The sequence below is a fragment of the Crocodylus porosus genome, unplaced genomic scaffold (genome assembly GCF_001723895.1).
Source record: "Crocodylus porosus isolate Cpor-Errol unplaced genomic scaffold, CroPor_comp1, whole genome shotgun sequence".
In the NCBI taxonomy this organism is placed as follows: domain Eukaryota; kingdom Metazoa; phylum Chordata; order Crocodylia; family Crocodylidae; genus Crocodylus; species Crocodylus porosus.
In genome coordinates this window covers 49,671,741-49,699,471 of record NW_017728949.1, presented here as the reverse complement: position 1 = coordinate 49,699,471, position 27,731 = coordinate 49,671,741, and the positions used below count along the sequence as shown (strand labels likewise).

The 27,731-nt window shown below is 43.6% G+C and overlaps 1 protein-coding gene across 2 annotated transcripts in view; it reads right to left on the bottom strand.

Annotated features, from left to right (window-relative positions):
- Positions 1-27,731, bottom strand: part of IFIH1 (interferon induced with helicase C domain 1) — a 46,903-nt gene that overhangs the window by 14,078 nt on the left and 5,094 nt on the right. Inside the window, exons 2-6 of one of the 2 annotated variants that reach the window (XM_019554494.1) lie at positions 15,632-15,788; positions 13,849-14,031; positions 3,362-3,582; positions 2,040-2,250; positions 540-757 (exon numbers count right to left, since the gene is read on the bottom strand). In XM_019554494.1, coding sequence (XP_019410039.1) covers positions 540-757; positions 2,040-2,250; positions 3,362-3,582; positions 13,849-14,031; positions 15,632-15,788 — 990 coding nt within the window. The remainder of the gene's footprint in view (positions 1-539; positions 758-2,039; positions 2,251-3,361; positions 3,583-13,848; positions 14,032-15,631; positions 15,789-27,731) is intronic. The other variant, XM_019554492.1, reaches the window with a different exon arrangement.

Genomic DNA, 27,731 nt, shown 5'->3' with positions numbered 1-27,731 from the left:
ACTAACTCAGGAGCTTATCCAAATTACTGATTTGTCCTTGGTTAACAGTTCCACATATTAGAAACAAATACTTCTGATTGATCACTGTTCTCTCTTAAATGAATTATACCTGTTGAATAGGAAGTGTATAGCTGCTTTATCCTATGCAACTCATTAGCAGCCCCCCCAGAATGCATGCAATAAACACTGCGTACTTGGAAATATTCTACTATTTCTAGTAGAATCTTCTGTTTCTAGAATTAAAAATACCTGCAAATAAAGTGTTGCTCCTTTGTGAAAACTGGTTATGCCTACTCTTAATCTGAGAATTCATGCATTCAGTATGCCTTTCAACTGAAGTCAATTCATCTGTGTACCTGATCCTGCAAACCTAGACTAGATTTAGTCCCTACTTATACAAATACTTCAGTGGAAGATTTTGCTAATGAGCTTATAAAATCAAATGGTATGTACAGACCAACAACTGGATGATACTTTTAAGGCCCAATACTGACTTCAATAGTTTTGCTTTGTTATTATCGACTTTAAGGGGTATTTACTTTCAGAATATGTTCTACAGCTTTTGCTTGGTTTTTTGCACCTCCCACACCAGGTGAAGCAGTCAGTCCTAGGATCTGAGGCTGTCGAATCACTTGTTTATTTTCTTTTTTTAGTTTCTTATTTTTCATCTTTTCTTTTAAATAACTTCGCATTATATTGTTGTAGACACCTTCCTTCTGGGTGTGATGACATTCATCAATAATGATAAGAGAAAAAGCTGAAAAACATAACCAGTATAAAACAGTTACTTCTCCTTTAAACATAGTACATGAATAAGTCAATCCTCCACGGGGCAAGGATACTAAGCCTTTATTAGTTTCTCTCAACTCTAACATATATGGGCTTTAACAGAAAATAAATCTTATGCAACTATATTTATATGTATCACAGTAAACATTGAAATCTTTGTCTGAAACAACATTTTTAAAGCACAGAGTATTTTTTACCTTACACAGAAAGTGTCAAAACTTTTGCAAAAATTACATGAGAAAGATCTGAGCCCTAGGAACATGCTTAACCATTAGAGAGAATCTGCCACAGTTTGATTCAGCCCTACATTCTTCTATGAACAGATACACAACATAAATTGTATTTTATTATTATTTCTTCATAGGAACACCCATGACTTGTGAGGAGCATTCCAGACATTCCAAAAGAGACAGCCTTGCCCAGAAAGCTCACAGCATAAAGTAGATGGAGTAGTCTTAAGTACAACAGTTAATTTAAAAATAAAAAGAAACTATGTTGTATGCATAGAAAGTAATTTATAGAAGAGAACAAAGGCTATTGGTAAGAACAGAAAAACGATGAGAACACAGGCCACGTAATCATGAAGGGTGATTTAGATATTGTTTGCTTTTCTTTTTTTCCAGTCAGATGTTCATTTAAATTCAACAACAAGAAGTCCACAGTACTGCAGTTGGAAAGAAACCCTGTCAGGGATGCTTAGTTTTGTTTTAAATTACAAATTATAAGACATAAAATGGTTCCCTGTACTATTTTCATAGGCAGGTAAGAGTAAAAATTAAGAGTCTATGAGTAATGGTAAGGAGCTGGGTAGGAGCACTGGGAACTAAACAAAAGGCATTTTACTTGGGTCTCCAACAGCGCATCTAGGAAATGCTATATATCACTGAAAAAATATGACTTCAGGGTAAAAGCTATTTTAGTCACTATTTTGCCCAGCCTCCCTCTCAGAACAAAACAGCTGAGATTTGTGTGAGCTGGGTTCTATACCTTCTATGCATCATCCAATCTATTCATTTTCACAAACCCACTGAAGGGAAAGAACTGCAGAGAAGCTAGCAATAAATCCATAAATAAGTTTCTGGTGGTCACGCATAAGGCGAAAGGACCTATTTTGGGCTTCAGTTTGCAGAATTAAGGGTTAGAAAAACGTTATTATGAAAGAATAAGCACTGAATCCTGCCCTAGCATTTTTACCCTGTTATTTTCCAGAGTAACCACTCTAAGTGAAAACTTGAGACAGAAAAACTCACCTGATAAATGGATACCTTCTTCATCTTCCTTAGCTGCATTCGACATTGAATTCTGAAGGATCTGAGCAGTACTTATAATGACATCATTTTTCCTGACAACTTCAGGGAATGAAATCTTCATCTGAGAATCACCACTTAATCTAGTAACTTGATAGCAATGCTTCAGGAATGGATAGAACTCCTTTCGGAAGTGCTGTTCCACTAATGGTACCTGAACAGAAGTTTGTAAAGAAGAGTTTCAACTGAAAAGCATTCACAGAAGGCATTCTATTGTGCACACAGTTCTGAATGAGACAACATATGATAAAACAACTTCCTTCCAAGGCTACAGAATTTCCCTCTTCATTCTGGCTCTTTTGCATTTTTTTCAACAAGAAGAATATGTTCTGGATTTATATAATTTTGTTTCACACTGGTAGATATTTTTAAGATGGGGCCTTGTATTGTTCTTTTGTGTCTATTTAAAAATTCTAATGGCAAAAGAATTTTTACTATACTTTAATATTTCAATTTAAAAAACTTAATTTATACATTTCCTTGCAGTACTGAGCTGTTTTAAGGGAACTAACCTGAAAAACATGACTAAAGCAGATCCAAGGAGGTGATCCTTCCCCTCTATGCCCTTGTGGCCGCCTACAAATTCATAAGTGGGGCACAGTAAGGGATCGGAGATGGTCTGTTCACTGGGACGCCTCTTGGGTTAACAAGGAACAATGGTCACAGACTGACAGAGAGCAGATTTAGGCTAGATATCAGGAAAAAACTTCATGGTAAGGGTGGCCAAAATTTGGAATGGGCTTCCAAGGGAGGTGGTGCTCTCCCCTGCCTTGGAGGTCTTTAAGAGAAGGCTGGACAGGCATCTGGCTGGGGTCATCTGACCCCAGCACTCTTTCCTGCCCAGGCAGGGGGTCAGACTCGATGGTCTGTTGATGACCCTTCCAACCCTAATATCTATGAATCTAAAAATTTCTTACAAAGAAAAGTGGGACTCATTAGGTGGTTCTCATTAACACACCCATATGTACAAGTAGCCTAATGATGAAAAGTAAATTTAGACTTTTCCAAATAATATTTTCAGTTTTAATTATCCAAATTACTACTCATGACACAAGCAATTGATAACTTTTTTCTATAGAAAATGAGCTAGGTAGATTAGGCTTTCAGCAGTACTGGCGTAAAGTGAGGTTCTTTGGATTTATATCTGTATCTAGACAGGTTTTTCATATCTACAGTCTGTATTATTGTTATACCAATTTGCAATAATTTCATATGTCCAAAATAACATTACAAATAGCTAATACTGCTTTTATGGCACAAGATACCTTATTAACAAGTACTATAACTTTTCCACACTCTGATTTTCTTCTCTTCTTATCCAGGTGATCTTTGGTAATGTAAACAGCTACTCTAGTTTTACCACTGCCTGTAGGGAGACATATTATAATATTCTCTCCGTTCAGTGCTGGTTTTGCAACCTCCATCTGGTAATCTCGGAGGACCAGCTCTGGTTCCGGGGAAGCTCTACTATCTGCATCATCTTCATCTAAAAATAAAAATCAAATAGAGAAAATTACATGAAAATGATATAAATTACAAGTGAAGTCATGTAAACCAATGTGAATTTAACTATATTATATGTTTTCAGAGTGAAATAAAGGCCTTTCCCTATAACTTTTCCTGATTCAAAAAAAGAATTTTCCTTTAGCTAGCAGGAAATGTTCTACAGATATTTGGACAGAGTAAAAAGTTGAATTTTGAAGGAAATACATATATTCAGACAAGAAACTGTGTTGAAAAGCAGACCTGGCAGAATTGTTTACAATATAATATAAGCAGGAAACAAGTAATAAATATATAGCTAGGAACTGTATTAATCTTTGCATGAGATTTACCGTCAAACTGTTCAAAAGAATTTGAGTAGTGGAAGTTCCACATGCAGTGAACTGGTAGAAGCCTGGATGGATTTTAAAGGAAATATGCTGTGCATTGCCACAGAGACGACTCTGTCTTAAGTGAAGCTTGTGGTACATCTATACCTTTGAGACTACCACCAAACGTAGTGTGGATAGAGGGGATATTAGCCACAGACATTACTTCTGGAAGCAATCTGTATCTTCAGATAAGGTATATCTAATAAAACTCATACCAGATTAATAAAACCAGTGTTAATTCTAATATGAGGCATTTATGTATATCCTGATCCAACATCCACTGTCCCAGTGACTTCACTGAGTACTGGATCAGACCATCATGTTTCATACATTCAGTGTGTTATACAAACACTAATCACTCAGGATATATCTTGACTCAGATAAAAGCTGGTTTTGCTTCAAAAGTAATAGGATTTTGAAACAAGTCTATGGCTCATCTTGGCTACTGAACATGTGCAAAAGACAACTTGCTAGAATTTTAAAACATGTTGGCTGTAATATATTTTAAAAGATAAGAATTTCATATGGTGTATCTCATCAGTGAATTACTAATTGGATACTAATGCAATAAAGTGGTAACAGTTTGATATTTTTAAAAGATAATTGTTTTAAAAGGTGGGGTTAGGAAAAAAAGATGCAAAGCAAGGATAATGAGCAGCTGTATGTAAATCCCAAGCATCACTTTTTATAAGCCTTCAAGGAAATAGGTAACTGGATGAAAAAGAAATAACATAAAATATTTAAAAGACTTGATATCAGTGCAAATACTCTGATGTTTATCAAAATGAAGAAAAAGATACAGAGGAGAGCAAGTTAAATATTTGATCAACCTGGTAAGTTAGTTGGGAGTTTCAAAAACTGAAATTAAGCGCAACAGATGGATGATATAGTACTGGCTTCAATGTGATTTATCTGTGGGATTTAGCCAGGCAGAAAGCAAACATATGCCCTTGCTCAAACGAAAGTAGTAGTAATCAAATGACTACCACCAAGCACTTTCTGGTGTGAATTTTCCTGTGTTCTGATAGTATTGCACTCAAGCTAAAAGATAAAACAAAAAACCCCACTTAGGATTGCAACCTGAATGTTTCCATCAGCAATCTTTTCTCATGGTTCATTAATTTCTGTTGTTAGTTTAGTTTTATTTAATGGAATCATAGATACAGGAAACAGGACACTTCTTTGTGTATAATGCATCAGTGATGATAAAAATTCTGTGGTTCATTTTCTATTGATATAATAAGATAGCAGAAGCAGGGATTTTTTGTTTTGCTTTTGTCCAGTGTCTTTATCTTCAATATGTAAATGCTGAGAATCGATTATACAAACAGTTCTATAAAAGTATGGATGACATGAAAATAATTCTTAAATTCACTGACAGACTGTTGTACTGAAATCCATCCTGGCTTTTTAAATGTCATATGTTAATTCAAAGTCCTAATCCTTTTCTCAGTGACTGCATGCTATGAGACTAGCATTGAACCCATAATGTCATTTAGCAGTAGCTTTACCATATCTTGACATAGTCCAAACAGTAAACTGAAAAAAACCCTTGTGCTATGAAAAACGTTGTAACTATATTTGTTTGCAAAAAACAAGCTTGCTCCAGCTCTGAGTTGCTAATATTCCCTGTCCTTTTGTGTGTTTTAAGTTAAAAAAGGAGTGGTTTAGCTTTGTAGCATATAGGACATAAGACTTTTCAAAGTGAACACCTCAAATTACATCTGTACAGTCAGTATGGTACAATCTACCATGAAAGCTGATACAGTTTACCAGTACAGTCTACCATAACCAAGTATAACACAGTCCAGATTAGCTCAAGTATATATGGGAGTAACTGAATCTTCTTTTCTATACTATAAAATTTCCATCACTCTTTAATTAGTAGTCTCTTAAATAGTGTCTGTGCAAGAGATACCCCCAATGCTGCAGCTGCTCAATACTTTGAAATATCTGGCCTTAGGTAAAGTTGGAGTACAGGTGCCACTTACTTTTGCTAAAGCATTTGGTCCTGCAGTCACTCAAAGGCCACTGAAATCTATTTCTTACCCCTTAGATGCCCTCAAATTAGAGCCAATCAAAGAGCTAATAACAAGTTTGTTCTCTTACCAACTCAGGAGCAAAGCACAACCTGACTTTCCTTTATGGGTTCATTTTGTTCTTAGTGAAGCTACAGCAAAGTTAGGTGCTGAAATATTTTGCAGCTGGATACCACTGTAGTTACTAAACATTTATATTATATTCCAGAGACCTACAAGATCCCATTGCATTATGTGAAAATAAGGCCAACCCAGGCCACAAAAGCATAGGTCCAGATCCCAAAGTTGTAATTTAGGCACCTAAATTCCATTATGGAAAATCAGAGCACCTGCAAGGCTGTTCTAAATTGGGCTACTTACAGGCTGTGGTGGATGATTACCTAGTGTGGCTATACACATTATGCCCTAGCCCTGGAACACTTTCTTCCTTCTTCTTATATCAGGATCTGTCCAGGTTTTTTTGTTTTTGCTTTTGTCCAATGAAAAATTGGCGTTATCTTCAATATGTAATGTAAATGCTGAGAATCAATTATATAAGCTGTTCTATAAAAATATGGATGATACCATATTTTTATACAATACTGTCTGCCACCAATATGGGCCACACAGTATAGAACCAGCTAAGTTACTTTTGCACCATCAATTGATGTGTACTGCTTTGGGTCCATTTACCAGCCTCTCAGTGCAGTTTTAACTTCAAAGCAGCCAGAATAAGGTCCAGGACTGACCTGCACATGAATCAGAAGAACTATGGTGGGAAACTACAGATAAACACTTTCCTGATAATATGAAAACTTTGAGTCCTGTACAATACAGATGAAAAAGTGATAATAAGAGATAGACAGTAATGAAACACTGGAACTTTCATACTGTATCAATTGAAGGCCTCATAGGAGATGGGGTTTAGTACGTTCCACCCATGTGAATCTGTCAATACACTCCAGAGTCAGAAGCTCACCTGAAAGGATGTCTAGACTCATTTCCACTGTCTCTTAGACCTACTGAAGACCAAGAGCTCATGGGTAAGTGCTGAAGGTGAGTATGGGGCCTCCTCAAGTGTGAGCTTCCAGTTGGGGAACATGGCAATGGACTTAGGGATTAGTACATGCTCAGCCACATTATCTCTAAAACCTACTGCTGGTGTGGTATAGACAAGTCCCTTGTTGAACATCCTAAGCACTCAGGAGGTAGGGAGGCTGTGCAATGAGCCAGGCTGGGGCTTCTCAGATCCTGATGCAGCTGCCTGCAGCCTCCCAGCTACCTGCCACAACTGGAACAGGACCTTGGTTCAGCCACCTGCAGACTCCCCACTTGGGGATGACCTGAAACCATGGCTTAATTACCTTGATTAAGTTTAATAATATGTGGATTAATGGCTTCCCTGGGCTTAATCATGGTAATTAAGCTGCAGTTTTAGGCAATTTGCAGGGATGGGTGGGACTGCCAGGTCCCCTTAGCCAATCAGAGGCATGGGGGGCTGCACTCAGCCCATGAAAATGGCGGCTAGCCCCGGGATCTGGCTGTGAAATCAGACAGCTCCTCCTCAAGTTCAGTAGACCCCTAGCTATGAAATCTGTAAATGACACCAAGCTGGGACAGGTTGCAAGCAATCTGGACAACATTATTCAAAATGTGTGCAATTAACTAGAGATGTCCACAGTCAACAAGATGATATTCAATAAAAGGAATTGCAAAGTGTTGTACTTAGGAAGAGGAAATCAAGTATAAATGCAGAATGGCCACCCAAAGATCAGAACTGCAGGAAACAGTCTGGGGATTGTAACAGATTACAAACTAAATGTGATTCAGTGATGTGACACTGTTCAAACCCCCTTCCCTTCCCCCCCCCCCCAAAAAAGGAAAATTTAATTTGGAATGAATTAATGTGTGAGTCTTTTATGTAAAACATAGGAAGCACTGGTGAGGTCTCAAATAGAATACTGTGTACCCCAAAAAGACAAATGGGATAGAGTCCAAAGGAATGTAACAAGAACGATAAATTATTTAGAAAACCTTATTTATGAGGTAAGATTGAAGGAAAGGGGTTTGTTTAGTCTAGAAAAGAGAAAGAAGAAGACATAAGTCTTCCAGCACAGAAAAGGTTGGTCACTTCTAATACACAATTATTCACTATGTCCACTGGGGGAGGGACAAAAAGAAATTAGTTTAATTTGCAACAAAGAATTAATTGAGATACTAAGAAAACATCTTTCTAAATGTAAGGGTACAGAAACAGGCTACCTGGGAATGGTAAAATTTCCTTCTCAGGAAGCTTTTAAAAATTTGTTAGACAAAAACCTCTCGGGGGTGAGCTAGATATACTTGAACCTGCCTCAGTGGAAGGGATTTGAGTAGATGGTAGGTTTCTTTTGCACTTACATGTCAATATTTCTTCCTGTATCACTATTTATTTCCTTGCCGGGGTCATTTGCCCCCAATATTCTTCCCTGCCCATGGTAGAGGGTTGGACTTGATGATCTGCTCAGGTCCCTTCCAATCCTACTAACTATGAAACTATGAAACTAAGGTGGTGGCTTTTTAAGCAGCTAAGAAAAAAAAGTGGGAAGGACTCTTATTTTCAACATAATTTAAAGGCTCAAAGTTAACATTTACCTACTACACTATTTGCAAATAAAATCAAAAAGTAACAACTGTATCTACTAGAAGACTGAAACACTATAGCAAAAATCTTTATTATGACTTAATTCATTTCACTGTTAAAGCACTCCCTCTGCTGGAAGACAGCGATATGGCAGTTATTTTTTTTAAAAAACTTTGGTGTCTAAAAGGGCACTGATCTTTTCTGAAAATTCAGTTCATAGGACCTAATTCTAGACTGTCTACATCAGTACTAGTAAGTACAAAAGCAGGCACGAAAATGATCAACTCAAACTATTAGGCTAGGGAAAGACATTACATATAAGTATCAGAAACTGGTTTAAACCTGGAACAGAACAGATGTTCAGTGCACATATACCAGTTTCAAAATGGCTGAAATTGGTCTGAGATAAACCTGGTTGAATGTAGTATCAGGCTTAACTGATTTGGGTCAAACCGGTTTAAGCAATGTGTGTCCCAGACCCCTTGCTAGTTTAAGTTAAACCAGACACCCCAGCATCCTGGCATGCTCTCAGGGCTTGGCGGGGCTCTCTGCTCCACAGCAGAGCTGGCCCTTCCCCTCTGCTCCCTGGCTGCAGCTCCAATACAGACTTGCAGGCTGCTCACCCCCTACCCCTGACCACTCCCTGTTAAAAAGGAATTTCCCCCTCCCCTCTGCCTTATGGAGAGGTATCCGTATATTAGCTAGCGTACCACATGCTGGCTAGGGTCCCTGCTGTGACAAAGGCAGAGTCAACAGGTAGCTGGTAATGTCTTTCTGTTGTTTTCTTAATGGGGTGATAAACACTGAGTTAGAGATGATAAACACTTGTTATCAATTCTCTGCTGGACTAATCAGAGTGTGCTGCCCAGCCTGGACACGCCCCACCACCCCCCAGCTCAGGACTGTAAAAGGGAAGGGAAGGCTGCTGTAGTGCCCCCTGGCTTCTAGCCTGAGCCACTGCAGGCATGTGCCTGCATTACTGGAATGAAAAGAGAATGTCTGTTCACCTCCAGATTGGTTCAAGCTCTGCAGGTTAGACTAACCTGCAAAGATTGAATCAATCCAGGCTGAGGCTTTTTGAATGCCTGTCTCTAGCCGTAGGATTTAAATCAGCCCACACAGGAAAGACTATGGAAAATCTGACTTGTAGCACTTAGGAGGTTTTCAATTAATAAGCCCACATGCTGAGAATTGCTGCAGTCAACAAACAATCCACAAAATGAAATGGTCATTATAAACAAAAGATTCTATTTTAAAATGAGATTTAGTATTTCCTGGGAAAAGGAAAGTTACAATAATAGCTACTGGTAAGGATTTCTTAGGGTGATATATTTTATTGGACCAACTGTGTAGTAGCAGACAAGCTTTCAAAATTGGAGTGGAGTGACCATATCTTAAGTGGAGATGTGGTCAACATACCTTAGGCAGTAAAAACAGAATTGTATCTTGCTCTCTTTTTAGCAAGTTTTAGGGCCCTTGAAAGCTACTTAACAATAACTAGGCCTCTTCTTTTCCACAAAACAAAATAAATATAAAGATGAAGTGGAAGCTCAACTCTTGATCTTATGGGTAGTTCAGTCTCCAGTCTTGATCTGTCTTCCGTATTAAAACCACTACTAGGAATGCAATCATTGATGGTGTTTTATGCTGTGAACACCTGGTTATACTGACCTGGAAGGAGACTCTCAACCATTCCATACTGGCCTTCAAGGTGGCCAAATCAGTACAAAAAAAGCTTTATATCCCAGGTACAGACAATATCTGTTCCTCTTTCCATCTACTACATGTGGATTTTCTGGCATAGCTTTAAGAGCAATACATCTGTCAAAATGTAGCCAAAAATTAGAAACATACTTTATATAAATATCTAACTGCTATGCTGTATTAAAAAATGCAGAACATCCTTTCTAATGATGGAGTAAAATTTATCAATTACACTACTTTTTCAGAGATTTTTCAAGACAACCTACTTAATATAATATTAGTGGAAATCCATCTCTGAATATTAAGTTGACTTTTTCTCATTTTCACTTTCTATGTAAAAAGACAGTAGGGAGGTCAAATTAAAATGCCAAGCATCTATTCTACATGTACCCTATCAACATTTTTTTTTTACTGAAAGACATGCAGGCAGCAGAGAATGTGGTATGGATTCACAAAGTGTTTGTAGATAATTATCCCAATTGCAAATGAGAGTATTCATTACAAAGTCCTCACTTGACAGTATCCATTAAAAGAGAAATGAAAGTATAAAGTAATCATTTTCCAAAATGAATTTGGATTCTTAAAGGTTGGAAGTATAACACTCTCTTTAAAAATTTCTCATTTTCATAAATTATTTTAAGAATGAAAAAGGCAAATCTAAAGATAATGAAGCTGATATGCCAACAGCTTTTTAAATCGGTTTTGACAGCTGTCTTTCTCACCACTGCCCATTGTAATTCTCCACTGCGTTGTGCTGCACCATAGTTACATGTACTTTACACAGCAACAAGTATCTACAGATGATACAAGGTGACAATGACTGACCCCTATACTTCATCTCTTCTCCAATTAAAAAACATTATGACAGGATGCCACATGGGCCACAAAAGTATGCTGACTGGGCCACATGCAGCCCACAGGCTGAGAACCACCATGTTAGACAAAAAGGCATACTAAAAAGCTATTTAGTATTATACATTGACGGGTTGGAATTTTCAAAGCCAACTCCTACTCAGCCTCGCTCATTTGAGTTGATCACTGGGAAGATCTTATCTCAGCAAGGCAGGCAGGATTTAATTTGATTACTATCTTTACTTGGGCTCCATCTAAATCTGTAGCAGATGTAAAGGGCTCCTTAATTAGGCATACTTTTGAATCATCAATGATTCAACCATGACAGTACATGATCCTGTGTGGATCACTGTGCCCTTGTTTCTGTAACAGGGAGCCAGGGGCTCCTGTTACTTGAAAAGAGAAGCTGCAGCAGGCATGACCCGATGTGGGGGGAAGACAGAGGATCCTGGGCTAGCTGCAGGCGAGTAGGCAGCTAGAGACCCAGAGCTGCAAATACCTATTGCAGGGCTAGCTGCCTAACAGTAGGACAATAGGGCAGTGCTCTCGGTAGGATGCAAGGGTGCTACTACAGTTTGACCAGAAAAATAGCAGTAAGCTGCTCTGGAGGCTAAGGGGACACACTTGCTGCCGGTCAAGATGGCACCTGGCCAGAAGGGGAGGAGTCCAGGAGACATAAGCCAGGACCCCTGAGGCAGAGAACCAGTGCAGCCCTGAACTCTTCAGGGACAGGAGCTCCTGCCAGCTCAGGCTGGTGGGGAGTCGGAGCTGTGGGCCATGACAGGTACTCCCAGGCCTAAGAGAGCCAGAGAGGGAAGAGGTATCTTGGCAGTGGTATGATGACTCAGAGGGGAAATCTGGAAGTTTTTCTTGAAAGCAGTGGCTTGCATTTTTATTTCAGTTTTATACTGGAGAACTGGAGATGTCTGTAGGGTGGAAAGGAAGCCACAGGAGTGCCTGAGGGGCATGCCAGATTTTGAGACCTGTCAGGGGCAAAGCCAGCTGAAGGACACCAGACTGGTCCATTTTTCCACCCTCCATCACTGCCACCTCTACATGCTCGTGAGCCGCACAATCCACCACGCCACTCTCACATCCTGTCTAGACACAAAATGGCAGGACCTAGTTGGCGAGGGCATGGCTGGGGCACCTCAGTGGCTGAGCCTATACTCCACCCTCATCCCACAAGCCCATGGGGACCTCAGCTGGTGGGTCTTCCATGGACCAGTCACCATGGTGTGTTTGCAGGCAGAGGGAGACCCTGGCACACAACCCTTGAGTACCAGGCTGCAGCCTCTCCACCTCCAGCTCTACAACCTCCTCTTGAAGTTCTGGTTGAATTTCACCCCCCCAATTCTTTGTTTTTGGTTACCCTGGGACCTCCTGGTCAACGTGCTCTTGACCTTGGCCAAGTGGGCCCTGTACTTGACCAGGAAGGAGGCTCTGGCTGGGAAGGTGCCCAGAGACTGCAGGGCCATTTTCCTCTCACTTGTCCAAGCACGTATCCAGGTAGAGCACCAGTGAGCAGTATCATCTGGCTCCTTGGATGCCTTTGAGGACCAGTGGGTGCAGCCCAGGGGGCTCTGCTTGGTGTCCCCCTCAGGCGCACTCATTTTCATGTTTTGACCCTTTGACCCACATGGCACTGCTATCCTGTTTTTTTTCTTTAGTTGTCCTAAGAATTTAGCTGTTCCATTCATCCATTAGCCCCTGTAAAATGGGGCTATTAGTTAGCCAGGTGGGCCTTGCCCATGGCAACTGGATGGACAAGTAGACAAGGGCAGAGGCATGGGACAGAAGCAGGCTGGGGCCAAGAGAGCTGGAGCCTGAGCTCAGAGGGGGCAACTGAGATGGCCTGAGACCTACAAGAGACGGAGACTGAAAGGCTGGGGAAGAGCCCATGGGCCTATGTTACCAGTCCCCAGCCAAAGTAACTTGTAGGCTTAAGACTTAGAAAGTCAAAACCTATACAGAGTGATATCTGAAGCACTGGCATGGTTGTAGGGGCAGGAAGCCATGAATAGTGCTTAAGGTAATGGGTGCCCCCTAGGGCTTGAAGGACAAGACTAGGGATCAGCTGGGTATGGGAGGGATCTGCTGGCCAAACCAGGCTAGGGCTCACTCTGGGACCTGGGTACAGCCTTCCTTCTACAATAAAAATAACCCATCAAGACATGACAGAAGAGAGGAAAAGGGAGAGTACCCTGAGGAGCTGGAGTGGGGCAGAAGCCACCTGGACCCCAGGGGTCTAGTCCTGCTACAGTACCCACAGGCCATTCTGAAGTGGGCCACAAGATGGCTTATGGACCCTCTGATCTTGAAAGATTTTCCCATTGTCTGTTCATTATTAAGTCAGTTCAACTACCAAGGTATGTATAAATTCTTCTTGCTGAATTTAAATGAAAGAGGCTGCAGAATTTGGTGCACAAGCGAGGAATACTTATCAACAGGTCTTGGTATTATTGCTGCTGCGAAGTCAGGGAAGTCTCCACTTCTCCAGAGTAGTGCTCCCCCTTATCAGTTCTTGCTTTGTTAGCCTTAATAATAGCACACATGCAAGTGCACTGAAGTCCTTAGCATCATAGCAAAGAAATCCATAATATTTTATAGATCTTGCTTTCAAGTACTTTTAATTCCTGAACTGTAATCAAGTCATGCAAAATACTAATTATTAGAGATACCTGAAACTAGAGAAGTATTTTTAGGAAGTGTTTCTAATAAACTGTCTTCCCTGGACAGGATATCATTCACTTCATTGTTTTGCTTTTGCTCCTTTGCCGTTTCAGAAGACATTGAATTTTGAACTTCCATTTCCTCATTTGCAGTTGTTGGTTGCTTTGGCTCATCTTCTTTATGCTCTGTTTCTAAAGCAGGAACAAACATACTGCATTACAAAACTCACAATTTTCTTTATAAACACTGTCTCTAAACAACGTCAACTAAAATAGCAAGTCTAATCTGCATGAAATTTACATATCCAACTCAGCACAGAGAGATGAATATCTTTTTTTCGTGGTTAAGTGTTGATTCAAGATTCCTAATTTGAGATTTAGGTAACCTTTTCATTTTAGTATGATGGAAACTGTGCCCAATATGTCCATAACATTTAATACCACTATTTCTTTTAGACTTGTCCTTTGCGGTATTTGTATTTTCAATATGATTACACTGCATGTAGATATACTGGTGTTTTCACCAGAACTAGCAAATCATTTTGACAAATACTAGTGTCCTGAAATGTTTGCACAGATAAAAACAAATACCCATAGTGTAGTGTCCCAACTCTTCAAATAAGGAGACTGTATCTGCTATGGCAGAAAAAAACCCGAGAAAAGTGATTAAAAAAATAAAAGCTTTGTTACCAAATCAATAACTTCTGAAATACCTTAAATCTTCTAAAATATTGCTTGGTCAGTTATAAAACATGGGATATATTTTTAGGAGCTGCTTCTTTTTTTTTTTGTTGCAGAATCCCCTGGTCAGCAAATAAGAAAGGACAAACCCAGAATATTATAATTTATTCCACAGTAGTATAAAGTTAATAGTAGCTAAAACACTGAAGCTTTTTCAAGTTTTCTCAGTTTATATCGGGGTGTCAAAAATACAGGCATGGGCCAGATATCATCCAGCCCCCAGTGCAGCCTGTGGGTTGCAGTGACATGCAGGCTGCATGCAAGGTAGAGTGGTCACCATGTGCATCATAAATTTGGAGCAGCAGGTCTGGGGCTGCATGCCACAGCCCTGAACCAGCCAGACTATAGCCAGCCCCATCATGGGGCTAGATGAGTTTGATACCCATGATTTATATGAACAACTAAATCTAATCTATTTGATTGTTTGCTTATTGTATTCAACTTCTTCTGAGACCTCTGATGGTCCACAAAGATGATATGTTGAATTCTGTCCTTAAGAGATGCATTCATTGTTATCTGCTGGTATTAAGAGGCAGAAATTTGTATGAGACACTTGAAAATACTGTTTTGTATTTATCAAAAATAATCTTCAGAATCACTCTATAGGCAAAATTAAGCGGATTTTTAAAATACTGAATTGTGAAAAAAAGTTAAAGGTGGGCTGCAAAGTTGGAAATTGTATTCTGATTTTGAAGTAATCCTTTTCCTGATGTTTAAAAATGTACTACGATATTAGGTGCCTGACCCTGTAACTCTTGGGTGAGATCCACTGAAGTCTGTTCAGCATAGGTGATGTGTAGAAGGAACACGTAGCCCCCTGAAATTGACCACTGCTGGCCAGGGAGTGGAGAGCAATGGCTGGCGCCCCCTCTCCCAAGAATGTGGGGGTTCTAAAGACCCCCCCCCAGTTGGCAATCGGTCGCTGGTGCCTCCCCAGAATCGGGAGGCACCAGTCACCCATGCCATTCGGTGAAGAGTTCTATGCCTCAGTGCAGAAATTAAAAGCAGAGATGATAAGTCATCATTTAAACTAGAAAAACAACACAATTACCTCCTGTATTTCCACTTAAATAATCTGCAAGGTCTGCATGGTCAGTTTCACGCAGGACAGACAAAAATTCAGAGAACCAATTTTTCTTCTGCACTATTGTACTCAGGAGCTCCCTTGCACCTTCTCTATTCCCACGAGTTTCAGTAACAGCCCGGATCTGATGGAAAAAAAATGTAAATGAACTGTAAAATGTATAGAATGAAAATCCTAAATGCAATATTAAAACTTTAAAACCATATTATTTATTGTAAAGGCCAAGCAGTAAAGGAAAAGTATGTGCAGAACACTGGCTTTTTCTGGGCGCCCATTAGTGTACACAGCAGAAGGGATAAAAATATATAAGTAGCCGAGCCAGTAGTTTATAAATCAAGAAAGGCATACTGCATTTTGTTTATCATCCCAATGCAGCATTGTTCCTTATGAAACAAAACATTATTTTAAAGACATTTTCCTCATCATTTACTGTTGTATAACATTTGTATGTCTCTGGTGCCTGGCACATGTCCATTTAATGGTGCAATGTGATCCCAGGAATCTCACCTCCTGCCATGCCACATATGGATGGCAGGACACGTGATTCTGGGACCAGAAATCAGGCCCCAACTGCACCACTATTATTTGACAGTGCAGGGGAAACCCAGGATCTCCCTCCACTGGCAAGTTGAAAGTTAGGTATTCAGTGAAACTATTGGACAATAACACACATGCAGGGAGCCTGCTCCAACACACTGGAAATCCAGCATGTAAGAGCAGACTCAATTAATTGAGTCTGCTGGAGGATGTACATTGACGCGCTCTGGCAGCCTTGGGCATCACATGTATCAGTGGTACAGAATTTCTCTGTGCTGAAAAAATGGCACTGGGGCGCTTTGAAATAAAACACGTTTGGTATGCTTTAGTTCAAAGCACCCCACCACCATTTTCTCAGCATGGAGACATGCTGTGCCACTGATACACATGACGCACAGGCACTTTTAATTAGCTCAGCCTGGCATCACGTCAGCAGCATATGTAAAAATGCCTGTTAGGTCCTAGGCTGGAAGCCACAGCCAACTGATTACTGTTGTCAGTCCCAGGACTGCACTGGAGCCAGACTGAGACTCTCTCAACCTGGGACCATCAGTTGATTGTGGGTCCCAACTCCTGGATCACACTGGAGCCAGCTAGAGACTTGGGTACAGTCCTGGGACTGGGGGAACTGTCAACCAAGCACCACCATGCAGCTGGGACTGGGCTTCATGGCAGGAAACCATCACATGTTCAATTTTTTTTTAACTTTTTATAAATGCCGATTAGGGGGAAATGGGGTAACAATACAACAAAACAGCAAAGGACAGCTCACACAGAGGGCCAGGTGCAGAAGAAAGAGCCTGGAGCTAGCCCTCAAGGTCTGCCTGCACAGTCTAAAGGTCCACCTGCACATGTTCAATTTAAGGTGCGATGGAAATCAACCACAAAATTATTACACATATTACATGACAACATTACTTGCTTAAACATGTGGCTGAGTTACTATTTAAGATATGATTAACTGGTTACCATATTTAATCAAATAGAAGGTGACCCTGATTATAAAATGACCCTTCAATAATTGGATTCTATATATGGAATTATAGAATCTACATATATTGTATAGATTCTATATATGTTGTTATATAATTCTCCAGGTATTGAATCTAATTATCAGAGGTTTGACTTGAATTTGTCCCCCTCCCATTGCTACAGCAGAGAAAGTAAATTTGGGGGGGGGGGTTGGGGGCGGGTAAGGTAGCCCTTTGCTCTCTGCTTCCTGCCAACTCTTTCCCCTTCCTCCTCTCCTTACTGTCAGACCCTGTTCTCCCTGAGCACATGGAGGTTAGGAGCAAATTTGAAAACAATAACCTTAACATTAGACACAGCTGTAGTGGGTATTTTGTATATATTACCCATGCACTTAGTTTATCCAGAATTGATGCATGTTACCTTTTTTTTTAAAACTACTGTAATTTTAGCACAGGTGCTCCATTAACACACTTTTGAGCAGCGCTTCGGCACTTATTTATGTACAAACTATGCATGATATTAGTCCAAAATCAAAGCCTTGTGATTTACCACATAGTTCATTGTGCTGGACCCCTCCAGAGTAAAAGCGTTTGATGACCGCACAGCTCAACACTGCTCAGCATGTGTGTGTACTTGTAGTGGGAGCCTTCTCTTAGGAAAGGAGAGCAGATTCATGGTAATGGTGAGGGGGTGAGCAAACAAGGAGGTGAGATAAGATGTGGCAGGTAGCTGCTCATTAGCTGTTAATTAGAAAGACTATCACCTGGGGGCCAAAGAGTAATTGTCCCCAGGTGATAATTGTCCCCAGGGAGACAGAGATAAGGGCTTCTGAGAAGTGGCAGAGGAATGCAGCAGTGGTGACTGCAGTGATGCAGAGCCATGGGAGGAAGACCTGGGTGGGAACAGCACCCTCACAAGAGGACGGCAAAAGAGACAGATAGCACTGAGGAACCCTGGGATTGGACTTTGGGAATTGGGCAAGAAGAAGCCCAAGGGTGAGTTGCCCAGAAGTACTTCGTTTGCCCTAGTGGACTGGCCAATTCTACTGCTGACTGGGGACGGCCCAACCCAGGCTTGGACAAGTTAAAGAGATGATGTACCTTTTCTGCCCCAAGGCGAGATCCATTGTGTTAAGGTGGGAGATGGATTTTCAGTTTATATTCTAACTGGTGGTTTGGGTTGCTAGAGGTCCCAATAGTGTGTGAGGGCATACAAGTGTCCCACTGGGACATGGAGTGCTTTTCGGCAAAAGAGCAGACTCACTGCCCAAAACAGAGTAGGACCAGGGGCCTGGGCAGCTAGCCCCATACTGGGAGGGAGGGAGCACCTGTGAAGGAGCAGCTACTGGCTTAATTGACAAGTCATTAGGCTGCTTGCCGTTTACCTCTTTAAGCCCATAAGCCAGGGTTTTTCAACCTTTTTCAGTAAGTGCAACCCCGGCAGCCAGATGCAGAGCTGGGGGTGGGGGGAAAGGTGGTGCCCAGGCGGATGCAGAGCAGAGGGGTGGGAGGGGTGGCAGTGGCCACATGCAGAGCAGCAGCAGCGCAGGGTGGTAGGTGGCGGTAGCTGCCATTATGTGCAAACTTCCTCTTCTCTCCTCCCTGTGTCTGGCTGGCTGGATGGTGTCTGTGCGGCCCACAGAGGGGCGCCAGTGTCCTCACCCCACCCTGCTCCTGGGTGGTAGCAGCTCAGGGTGGTGGGTGGTGGTGCTCCATTCCTACTTGCTTACCCACACAGGGCCTTCCCATGTATCCCCGGGGGTACACGTACCCCCAGTTGATAACCCCTGCCATAAGCTATGGGTACTTCCTCCCACCCCACCCCCCCAGCCTCACTCTTTCCTCCCTGCCTGCCCTGCTGCCTCCTGGTTCCTGCCTGGCTTTCCTTCCCCGCCTTCCCTCATGGACTATGCCTTGCCTCACGTTAAACAATAAAGTAAGCTAGCCAGTTATCACGGAGCTTTTCAATTAAACAATTAATTGTTTAACTGTTCACATTCCTAGGATGCTCCAAAAATGTATATGCAGACGAGGAACAGGGCAACCTGGAAGGCAGGGCCACACTAACCATATGCACCAGGCTGATATGCACCAGGCTGATAGAGTAGACAACAGAGTGATTGAACTGTCTGGGTGAACTGTATGCAATGTTGTGGCTCATTATGACTTGAAAAAGAGTCAGCGGTGAGGAAGATTGCACTTAATATGCTGCACTAACCTATTCTTGTGGTAGACTCTCATCAGTATATTGGCCCAGTGTGGGTAATGTATTTTATAGTCAGGCTCAGTGTTGGCTTCTTTTAATCTAGTTCGCAGTTGGTTTCTACTGCTGAGCACATGCTGCTTTTGACAACAGTTTAATGAGAGACAATGTATTTAATGAAATTTCATAGTACGCAGTTATAAGATGAAGGTCTTTTTTCCCCCACCACACCAACTGGGAGGGAAAAACACTCATTTTGTATTTGAGTAAATAAGGGAATTACATCTTAAGTATAAGATCTGCCAGGGGGTTCTGTAATGGTTACATCAGTTGCTTATATGAAAAAATGCATGCATATCAGCAAGCCAATGGCTTGCTCTTTTACAGGAAGTTAATGACAATGTTAATGTTGCTGTTCATGTCTTTTTCTGTTTCTTCTCCTGCACTTATGTTTTCAGCACTTGGTACATATCTCTTCCTCTCTCTCTGACAACATATCCTGTTACTTGGTACTCTTCTCCCCTGAAGATACTTCCCTGATGCCTTATATGTATCCCCATGATCCCTAAAGCCAGCTTCTCTTCTCTTCTCCTCTTTTTATGTACTATGAATTTTCAGAGAGGAAGGTTGGAGCCTTGTTTGTAAAAAAATGCATCACTATGCAACAAAGAATTGGCATGTTTGAAGGAGCTACTGGGACCACTTTTGAGAGCTCCTGGACCAGTGTAGTAACAGTCAAAACCAGAATAGAAAAAGTAAATATTATATAATATAAAATAGATTTTTGCTAAATTTCTTTAGTTTTAATAATTTTAGGTAATTAGAAAAGACTGATTTTTACAAGATAGGGTCTTTACAATGTACCTTTAATGCAGGGGAGGGCAATTATTTCAGGTGGAGGGTCGTTAACCCGGCTTTGGCAAGCTGTTGAGGGCCGCATGGGTAGCCCCGCCCCTTGGTCACCATCTTGGGACCAATGTCCCAATGTCTTGGGACCAATGTCCCATGGCCACCACCAGTGGGGCCCAGAGCAGGGCAAAGGCTTGGCAGGGGTCTGTGGAGCCGGGCTGGGCTGCACCAGGAGGGGGAGGGGAGAGCTCCATAGAGCCCCTGCTGGCCGGGATCCTGTACCCCTGCCGCCCTGCTCTGGGCCTTGCTCGCGCTGGCCCTGGGACAGCGGTGCGGGCTTTATGCTCCCGCGCCTGCTCGTTCCCAGTGCCCACCGAGCCCTGTACTACAGGTGGGGGGCAGCACAAAGCCCTGACCCACTGCTCCCCGGCAGGGAACAAGCTGGTGCGGAGTGTGGGGAAAGCAGCCCCTTGCCCGCCCCTGCTGCAGCCTGCACGGAACCGTCCTGAGCAGGCACAGGCAGCCCCACATGGCTTGCGAGCAGCTGCAGCGTGGGGCACCGGCCATGGGGCGGGTGAGGGGCTGCTTTTCCCCCCACACTCAGCACCAGCTTGTAACCCACGCCCGGTGCCAACCTGGGCCCCGTGCTGGCTCTAGGCTCGCCCATCGGGGCTGCGCCACAGCAGCTGTGTCCCACCCAGTTGCTGTGCTGGGCAGTATTTACTGCTGCTGCCTGCCCAGAGCTCACGCACTGGGCAGCACATGGCATGAGGTCTGGGTGGGCAGCAGCAGCAAATGCTGCCCAGCGTGGCAAGCGAAGGGGCCGCAGCTTCTGCCACCGTGGCACAGCCCTGACGTGCAAGCCCAGAGCCGTCACAGTGCTGGATTACAAGCTGGTATGGAGGAAAAGCAGCCCCTTGCCTGCCCCATGGCCAGTGCCCCACGCTGCAGTCACTCGCAGCCCGCATGGGGCTGCCTGTGCCTGCTCAGTACAGCCCTGCGAGGACTGCGAGCAGCTGCAGAAGGGAGCACCAGCCACAGGGCAGGGCCCCTTTTCCATGCACTCCACACCAGTTCCTTCCCTGCCTTCCCCACTCCTTGAGGTTTTGGCGCTGGAGGAGCCACCTGGTCCCAGGTCAGAAGCCCCTGCTGTTGCAAGAGCCTGCTGAGGATTCCCCTGGGTCCTACTGCCCCTGATTCCTGTCATTTCTGACAGGAACCAAGGACAGATAAATGTTAATTTTCAGTATTTTTTTAGGGGTCCCATGGGCCAGATAGAATGGCCATATTTTGCCCACCCCTGCTTTAATGGCTAATACTTTCACAGAAGAAAGGGTTGAAAGGGACCCCAGGAGGTCTTCTAGTCCAAAATCCTCCTCAAGACAGGATCAACTCTGACTAAGCCATTCTATTTTATTAAACTCCCCCACTATATTTAACACTAAAATCATACCAAACTGTTTTTACACTGGACACAGTTTCTTTAACCACTTGTTTTATTACTAGTTGTACAGCCTTTTCCATTTAAAAATAGGGAGGATTATTACAGATACTAACTTAATGTGCCATAATTATGGCACATTAGTGAGTATGTAGATGTGCCTCTGAAACTGACAGGGCAGGAGGAAAGAACCAAGGGAGGGTGAATGGAAATGTGTATTTGAATTTGTTAGGGAAAATTAACTACAACCAGCTGTGTGCAACAAACAGGAGGGGCACTGGGTCTGAGCAGAAAGTAGTTTCCTTTTTGACTGCTCAGACCCAGTGCCTCACTGTGATTCTTAACCTTCAGAGTCTTTCGTGGGTGTGGCGGTGGAGTGCCACACCATGTTAGCACTATTAGGTGTGCAAACATGATTCACAAGTGAAACCCAGAGACTTCAAATAGAAATCCACAGCTGTGGGTGTTCTGAGTTGTTTGCAAAAGAATCACTCTCTTCTTTTTTTCTGTAGTTGAAAGAAGAGTGAGAGCTAAGAGCTGGCATTTTCTGAGGGGATCCTCAAGTCTACACAGGGGTGTGTCATATCTAAAAAGTTTAAGAACCACTGCTATAATTCACCAGGAGGCTGACTGAAGCATATACACTCCCAAGAGGGAGAGAATTGAGGGCACAGACAACAGCTTTAAAAGATTTTTCCTTAGAGGTCCCTGCCATATATTACATACATTACACAATTCACTGGTCAGTCACGCAATAAATGCAGACAGGCCACACATGCAATGGAGTTATCCCACCACAACTGTCCACCCAGTTATACAAGGAGTCAGCCCACTGCAAAGTCAGTGCTTGAGATGTGCCTCATTTCTAGCCCATTTCTAGCCCGCTTTAATTTGTGTGGCAGGGCCCTGAAGGGACAGGACAGTCCCAGGTTGTGCGGAGAGAGAAATGCGCAAGGCTGAAGTTGGTTCCTTATTCCTGATTCCTTTTTCAAAGCTAATCTATACAAAATAAAAGCTTGTCCTTAATGAATTACACATTCAAAAGAGAGAATTTCATTAGCTATTCATATTTACTAATTAATATGTAGAACCATACCCTGCATCAAGTACAGAGCTTTAAAAGAAGATCAGATTGGGATGGGATTATGCAGCAAAATACCTCTTGGGCTGCCCCAAAACTTCCTGTTGATCCCACTGGGAGATTGTCCCAAAGAACCCTGTCCCACTGGGTCCAAAGCACAGTGTGACCCTGCCAGGCTGACAACTGACAGCTCTCGGTTCCCACTGTACTAAGTATATAGATTCTAATAAGGAACTGGCTTTTGGGCTGGGATTACAGCTGGAAATACTTCTTGAGCCACCTCACACCAGGCCTCAGTACCACTGGGGCACTCTCCTGGACATCTCTGACCAGAGTCTTGCCCAGCCTAAAGCGTGGCTTGGCCGTGCCAGGCTGCCAACTGACATCCCCCAGCCACCCTCTGGCACCATGGATGAGCAGCAGACTCCTCCTCCCCCAGCGGCATGGAGGAGTGGTGGAGACCCCCAAGGGAGCAATGGAGACCCCTAGCAGAGCAATGGAGACCCCTGGTGGTGGCAGCCACAGCAGCACTTCCTAACATTGAACCCTAGCAATGCTCTCCAGCATCAGGTTATGGTAACTCTTATGTGGCTGTCACTAGCCAGCTCTTGCTACTTTGGCTGTCATAGGTGGTAAGAAGCCCAGGAGAAGGGCAGCAAACCTTGCGAAGAGGAAGATACAGAAGCTGCAGCAAAGTAAATTTTGATTGGATATCTAGAAAAACTTCACTGTGAAAACAGTGAGGCAGTGGAATAGACGCCCAGGGAAGTTGTGGACTCTCCACTACTGAAGGTGTTAAGAAAAGGTTGGACAGCTACTGGTCGGGGATGATTTAGGCATAGTTATGCCTACATGCATCAGGGTGTTTTTAAGCCTTCTTCAAAGGCACTGAGTACTGCCACAGCTAAGGCTGGGGACTTCATAGATTTTACAGACATTAGGGCTGCAAGGGACCTCATAAGATCGAGTCTAGCCCCCTGCCCAAGGGGCAGGAAGTCAGCTAGGGTCAAAGGATCCCAGCAAGATAAGCATCCAAACATTTCTTGAATGAGTCCAGAGTAGATGCCTGCACCGCTTCTGGAAGGAGTCTATTCCATGCCTTAGGGGCTCGGGCAGTAAAGAAGTTTTTCCTTATGTCCAGCTTAAAATGATCATGAAGGAATTTATGACCACTGGTCCTTGTTATCCCTTGGGGCACCCTGGTGAACAGACATTCCCCCAGATCCTGATGCACACTTCTTACATACTTACAGGCAGCCACCAGGTCACCCTGAGCCTGTGCTTTTCTAGGCTGAAGAGTCCCATGGCTCTCAGCCTGCCATTATAAGGCCTATTTTCTTATCCTCTGATCATGTGCATTGCTCTCCTCTGGACTCTCTCAAGCTTCTCAACATCCTTCTTGAACTGTGGAGCCCAAAACTGGATGCAGTACTCCAGCTGCGGCCTCACCAAGGCCGAGTACAATGGGAGGATGACATCCTGAGATTTACTTGAGAAGCATCAGAGTTTTATTTGCTTTACCAGCTGCGACATCACATTTGTGGCTCCTGTTCATCTTGTGGTCAATCATGACCCCCAAGTCTCTTTCTTCTGTAGTGCTATCCAACGTAGCACTGTTGAGCCTATAAGTATGCTGAGGACTTTTTGCCCCCTGAGGTGGAGTACTTTGGATTTTTCAGTATTGAACTTCATCAGGTTTGTATCCACACATTAACTAAGCTTATCCAAGTCAGCCTGGATCTCTAGTCTGTCCTCAGGTGTGGACACTATGCCCCAAAGTTCAGTGTCATCGGCGAACTTGGTCAGTGCACTTCTGACACCAATGGCCACATCATTGATAAAGATGTTAAAGAGAACCAGTCCAAGGACAGAGCTTTGGGGAACACCACTGGTCACAAAGCACAATAGTGATTCCCTACAATTGACCACTACTCTCTGGGTCCATCCTTGGAGCCAATTTCCCAGCCATTGAACTGTGGTATAGCTGAGGCCACAGTTGGCCAATTTTTCCATGAGGAGATCATGGGACACCAGATCAAAGGCTTTTTTAAAGTCTGGATATATAATGTCAATCTCTTCTCCCTTGTCCAGGTGATATGTCACCTGGTCACAGAAGAAGACAAGATTGGTCAGGCAAGACCCACCCACGACAAACCTGTGCTGGCTGTCCCTCAGGATGTTACCATCAGCCAGCTTATCAAGAAGGGCCTCTTTAATAATTTTCTCCAGAATCTTACCAGGGACTGAGGTCAAGTTGATTGGACTGTAACTCCCAGGATCTACTTTCTGCCCTTTCTTGAAGATGGGTACCACATTGGCCTTTTTCCAGTCATCAGGTATTTCACCTGAGCACCATGAGCTTTCGAATATTTTTACCAGTGTTTGGGCTATGACACCTACCAGTTCCTTGAGTACAATAGGGTGTAATCTGTCAGGACCAGCTGACTTGAAGATGTCTAGCCTCTCAAGGTGTTTCTTTACCAGGTCGACAACAATGCTGGGTATAAATACGCCCTCACCCTGGCCGACCTAGGCAGGGCAGTCCCTTTCGGCTGATGAAAGACTGATGTGAAGTACCCTAAGCAGGTTGGGTTTTTCCTGGGTGTCAATTATCAGTTGTCTCATTTTGTTACCCTTGCTTTTTTCTGACTCCCTACATATTTGAAAAAGAACTTTTTATTATCTTTGATATGTAAAGCCAGATGGAGTTCAGTTGCAGCCTTGGCTTTCCTGGTCCGCTCCGCAGGCATGGACCAGTGCTGAGTACTCCTCCTTGGTGGTGATTCCAGCCTTCCATCCATTATAAGTCTTTCTTTTTAGGTGCGGGACAGGGGTAGGCAATGTTTTTTGGCCAGAGTGCTGAAAAACACCACAATGCCTACCCTGGAAGGTGCTGGAGTGTTGGCATGCCAGAAAAAATGAGAGTACATGGCAGGATGCCCTGCTTGTGCCCCTTGCCCCCCACCCAAAGTCCCTGCCCCCCAGCCCAGGCTCTGTGGCTGTCAGCAGCTACCCTGGCTCTGGATAGCTGCTGGAGCGTTGGCTGCTCCCAGCAGGGCTTGCAGCATCCCAGCTGCCTGCTGGGAGCAGCTTGGGCCCCCAGCTGGCAGCAGCTACCCAGAGCTGGGGCTGGCTGCACCCAGGAGGCTGAAAACAGCTGTGTTGGGCTCCGGGGCCCCAGCATCAGCTTTGCACTGGCGTGTGCACCCCAGCATTGGAGCGGGTGGTGGGGGAACAGCCTGAGGAAGTGCAACCCCACCTCTCCCCTGCTCCTAGCACAGAGCTGGTGACTGAGCTTCAGAGCCCAGCACAGCTGTTTGTAGCCAGCCTCGGCTCTGGGCAGCTGCAGCAAGCAGGCTGCAAAACAGCTGCATCGGGTTCCACAGCTCCGGCATCAGCTCCATGCTGGTGGTGACTCCGCACTCACCTTGGGCAGCTACCCAAGGCTGGGGCCAGGGCTGGGGCCGGCCATGGCGTGCTGAGCAAAATGGCCTTGTGTGGCAAGCTGGCATAGGAGGTCCTCAAGTTCCCTGCTGAGAATATATATGCTTGACTTGAACTGGGCTGTGCCGATTCTCTTGCTAGGAGCAAAGCCAGAGAGTTCTGGCTAGAGGGTCTTGCCCTTCACTCAGGATCAGACTGATTGCCGTATTTGGGATCAAGAAGGACTTTTACCCCATGGTCAGGTTGGCATATGGACTGTGACAGTTTTTGCCTTCTTCTATAGTGGAGGCATGGCCTCTACCTGGGAATCTCTGGAGCGTATATTTATAACATTTCATGAATGCAGGACAGTTGCTCCCATAGTTCCCCTGCTTTACTTGTGGCAGTTTTGGGTGTTAGGTCTATGATATAAGGTTAAATGGGATGGTTTGCATGGGGATGAAGCTTCCTCAGGTAGGGGGTTGGACTGGGTGACCTCTGGGGGCCCTTTCCAACCCTAGTTCTCTATGCTTCTATAAGTCTATGAGCCCCTGACAGTGGGGAGCAACAGAGTCTCTGGGGTGGTCTTCCCTACCCAAAATTTACTATTAAGCCAGTGCAGGTAGTAGAGCCTCTGGATGGCAGCCCTGGGTGAGACTCCCTTCTCAAGTGAGTGGGCTAAGAGGGAGCTCTCCAGGTTGGTTTGCCACTGACTGTGACCGTGATCAGTTTTGAGCTATAGTTAAAGGTTAATAGTGTTGCTTAGGGAGTACCACTGTTTCCCTTGTAATAAACTTGTTTTAATTTAATATTTGCTAGTGAGTGAGCAGGTTTCTATAAATTACAACACCCAGTTCTAAGTTACTTTACCAAGTTTCTGGGTGGTAGCTGGAGATAAATATGAAAAGATGGTGAAAAATCCCTAGAAGCATCTATACTCATGCTCCAGGGTGTAGTGCAAGGTGACACTTTAATTAGAATGGCTCTGACTCTAATTAAAGTGTCCGCAGTGTCATGTGTATTCAGCATTCTGTGCTTAATAATGGCAGTGAGGACACTGTAACTAAAACTTGTTCAATAAGCTTTAGTTAAAGTACCCCCTGCTGCTGTTTTGAAATGTGGGTACAGTGAATATGCATGATGTGGAAGCTGGTAGAGCACACTAATGAGCACACCTATTCAGACAGGTACTAAATACCATGCATCAGAGCTGAGGTCCATCATGTGTATGGGTGCCTGTAACAGGTTGCCCTTCCCAGCGCTCTCTTCCTAGTAATCCGCGCCTTGCGTGGGGCGCCCTTGGAGCCTTCTTTGGGGTTCTTATGTCCCACCCTATACTTTCCTGCCACGTCTTGGTGGAAATTATTATGATAATGTTCTTGCGAGCAGGAGGCTGCCTATTGTATTGTGTATCTTGGGGCCTTTCCTCTATATGGGCCTGACCCCTGTTTTTCTCTAGCTAGGCCTCCCCATCTAAACCCACTAAGCAGGGTTTGACTCCAAGGCTCTAGCCTTTTCTGGTGTCTTGAGGCTCGTGGCCCCCTTTTCTGCTCCAATCTAGA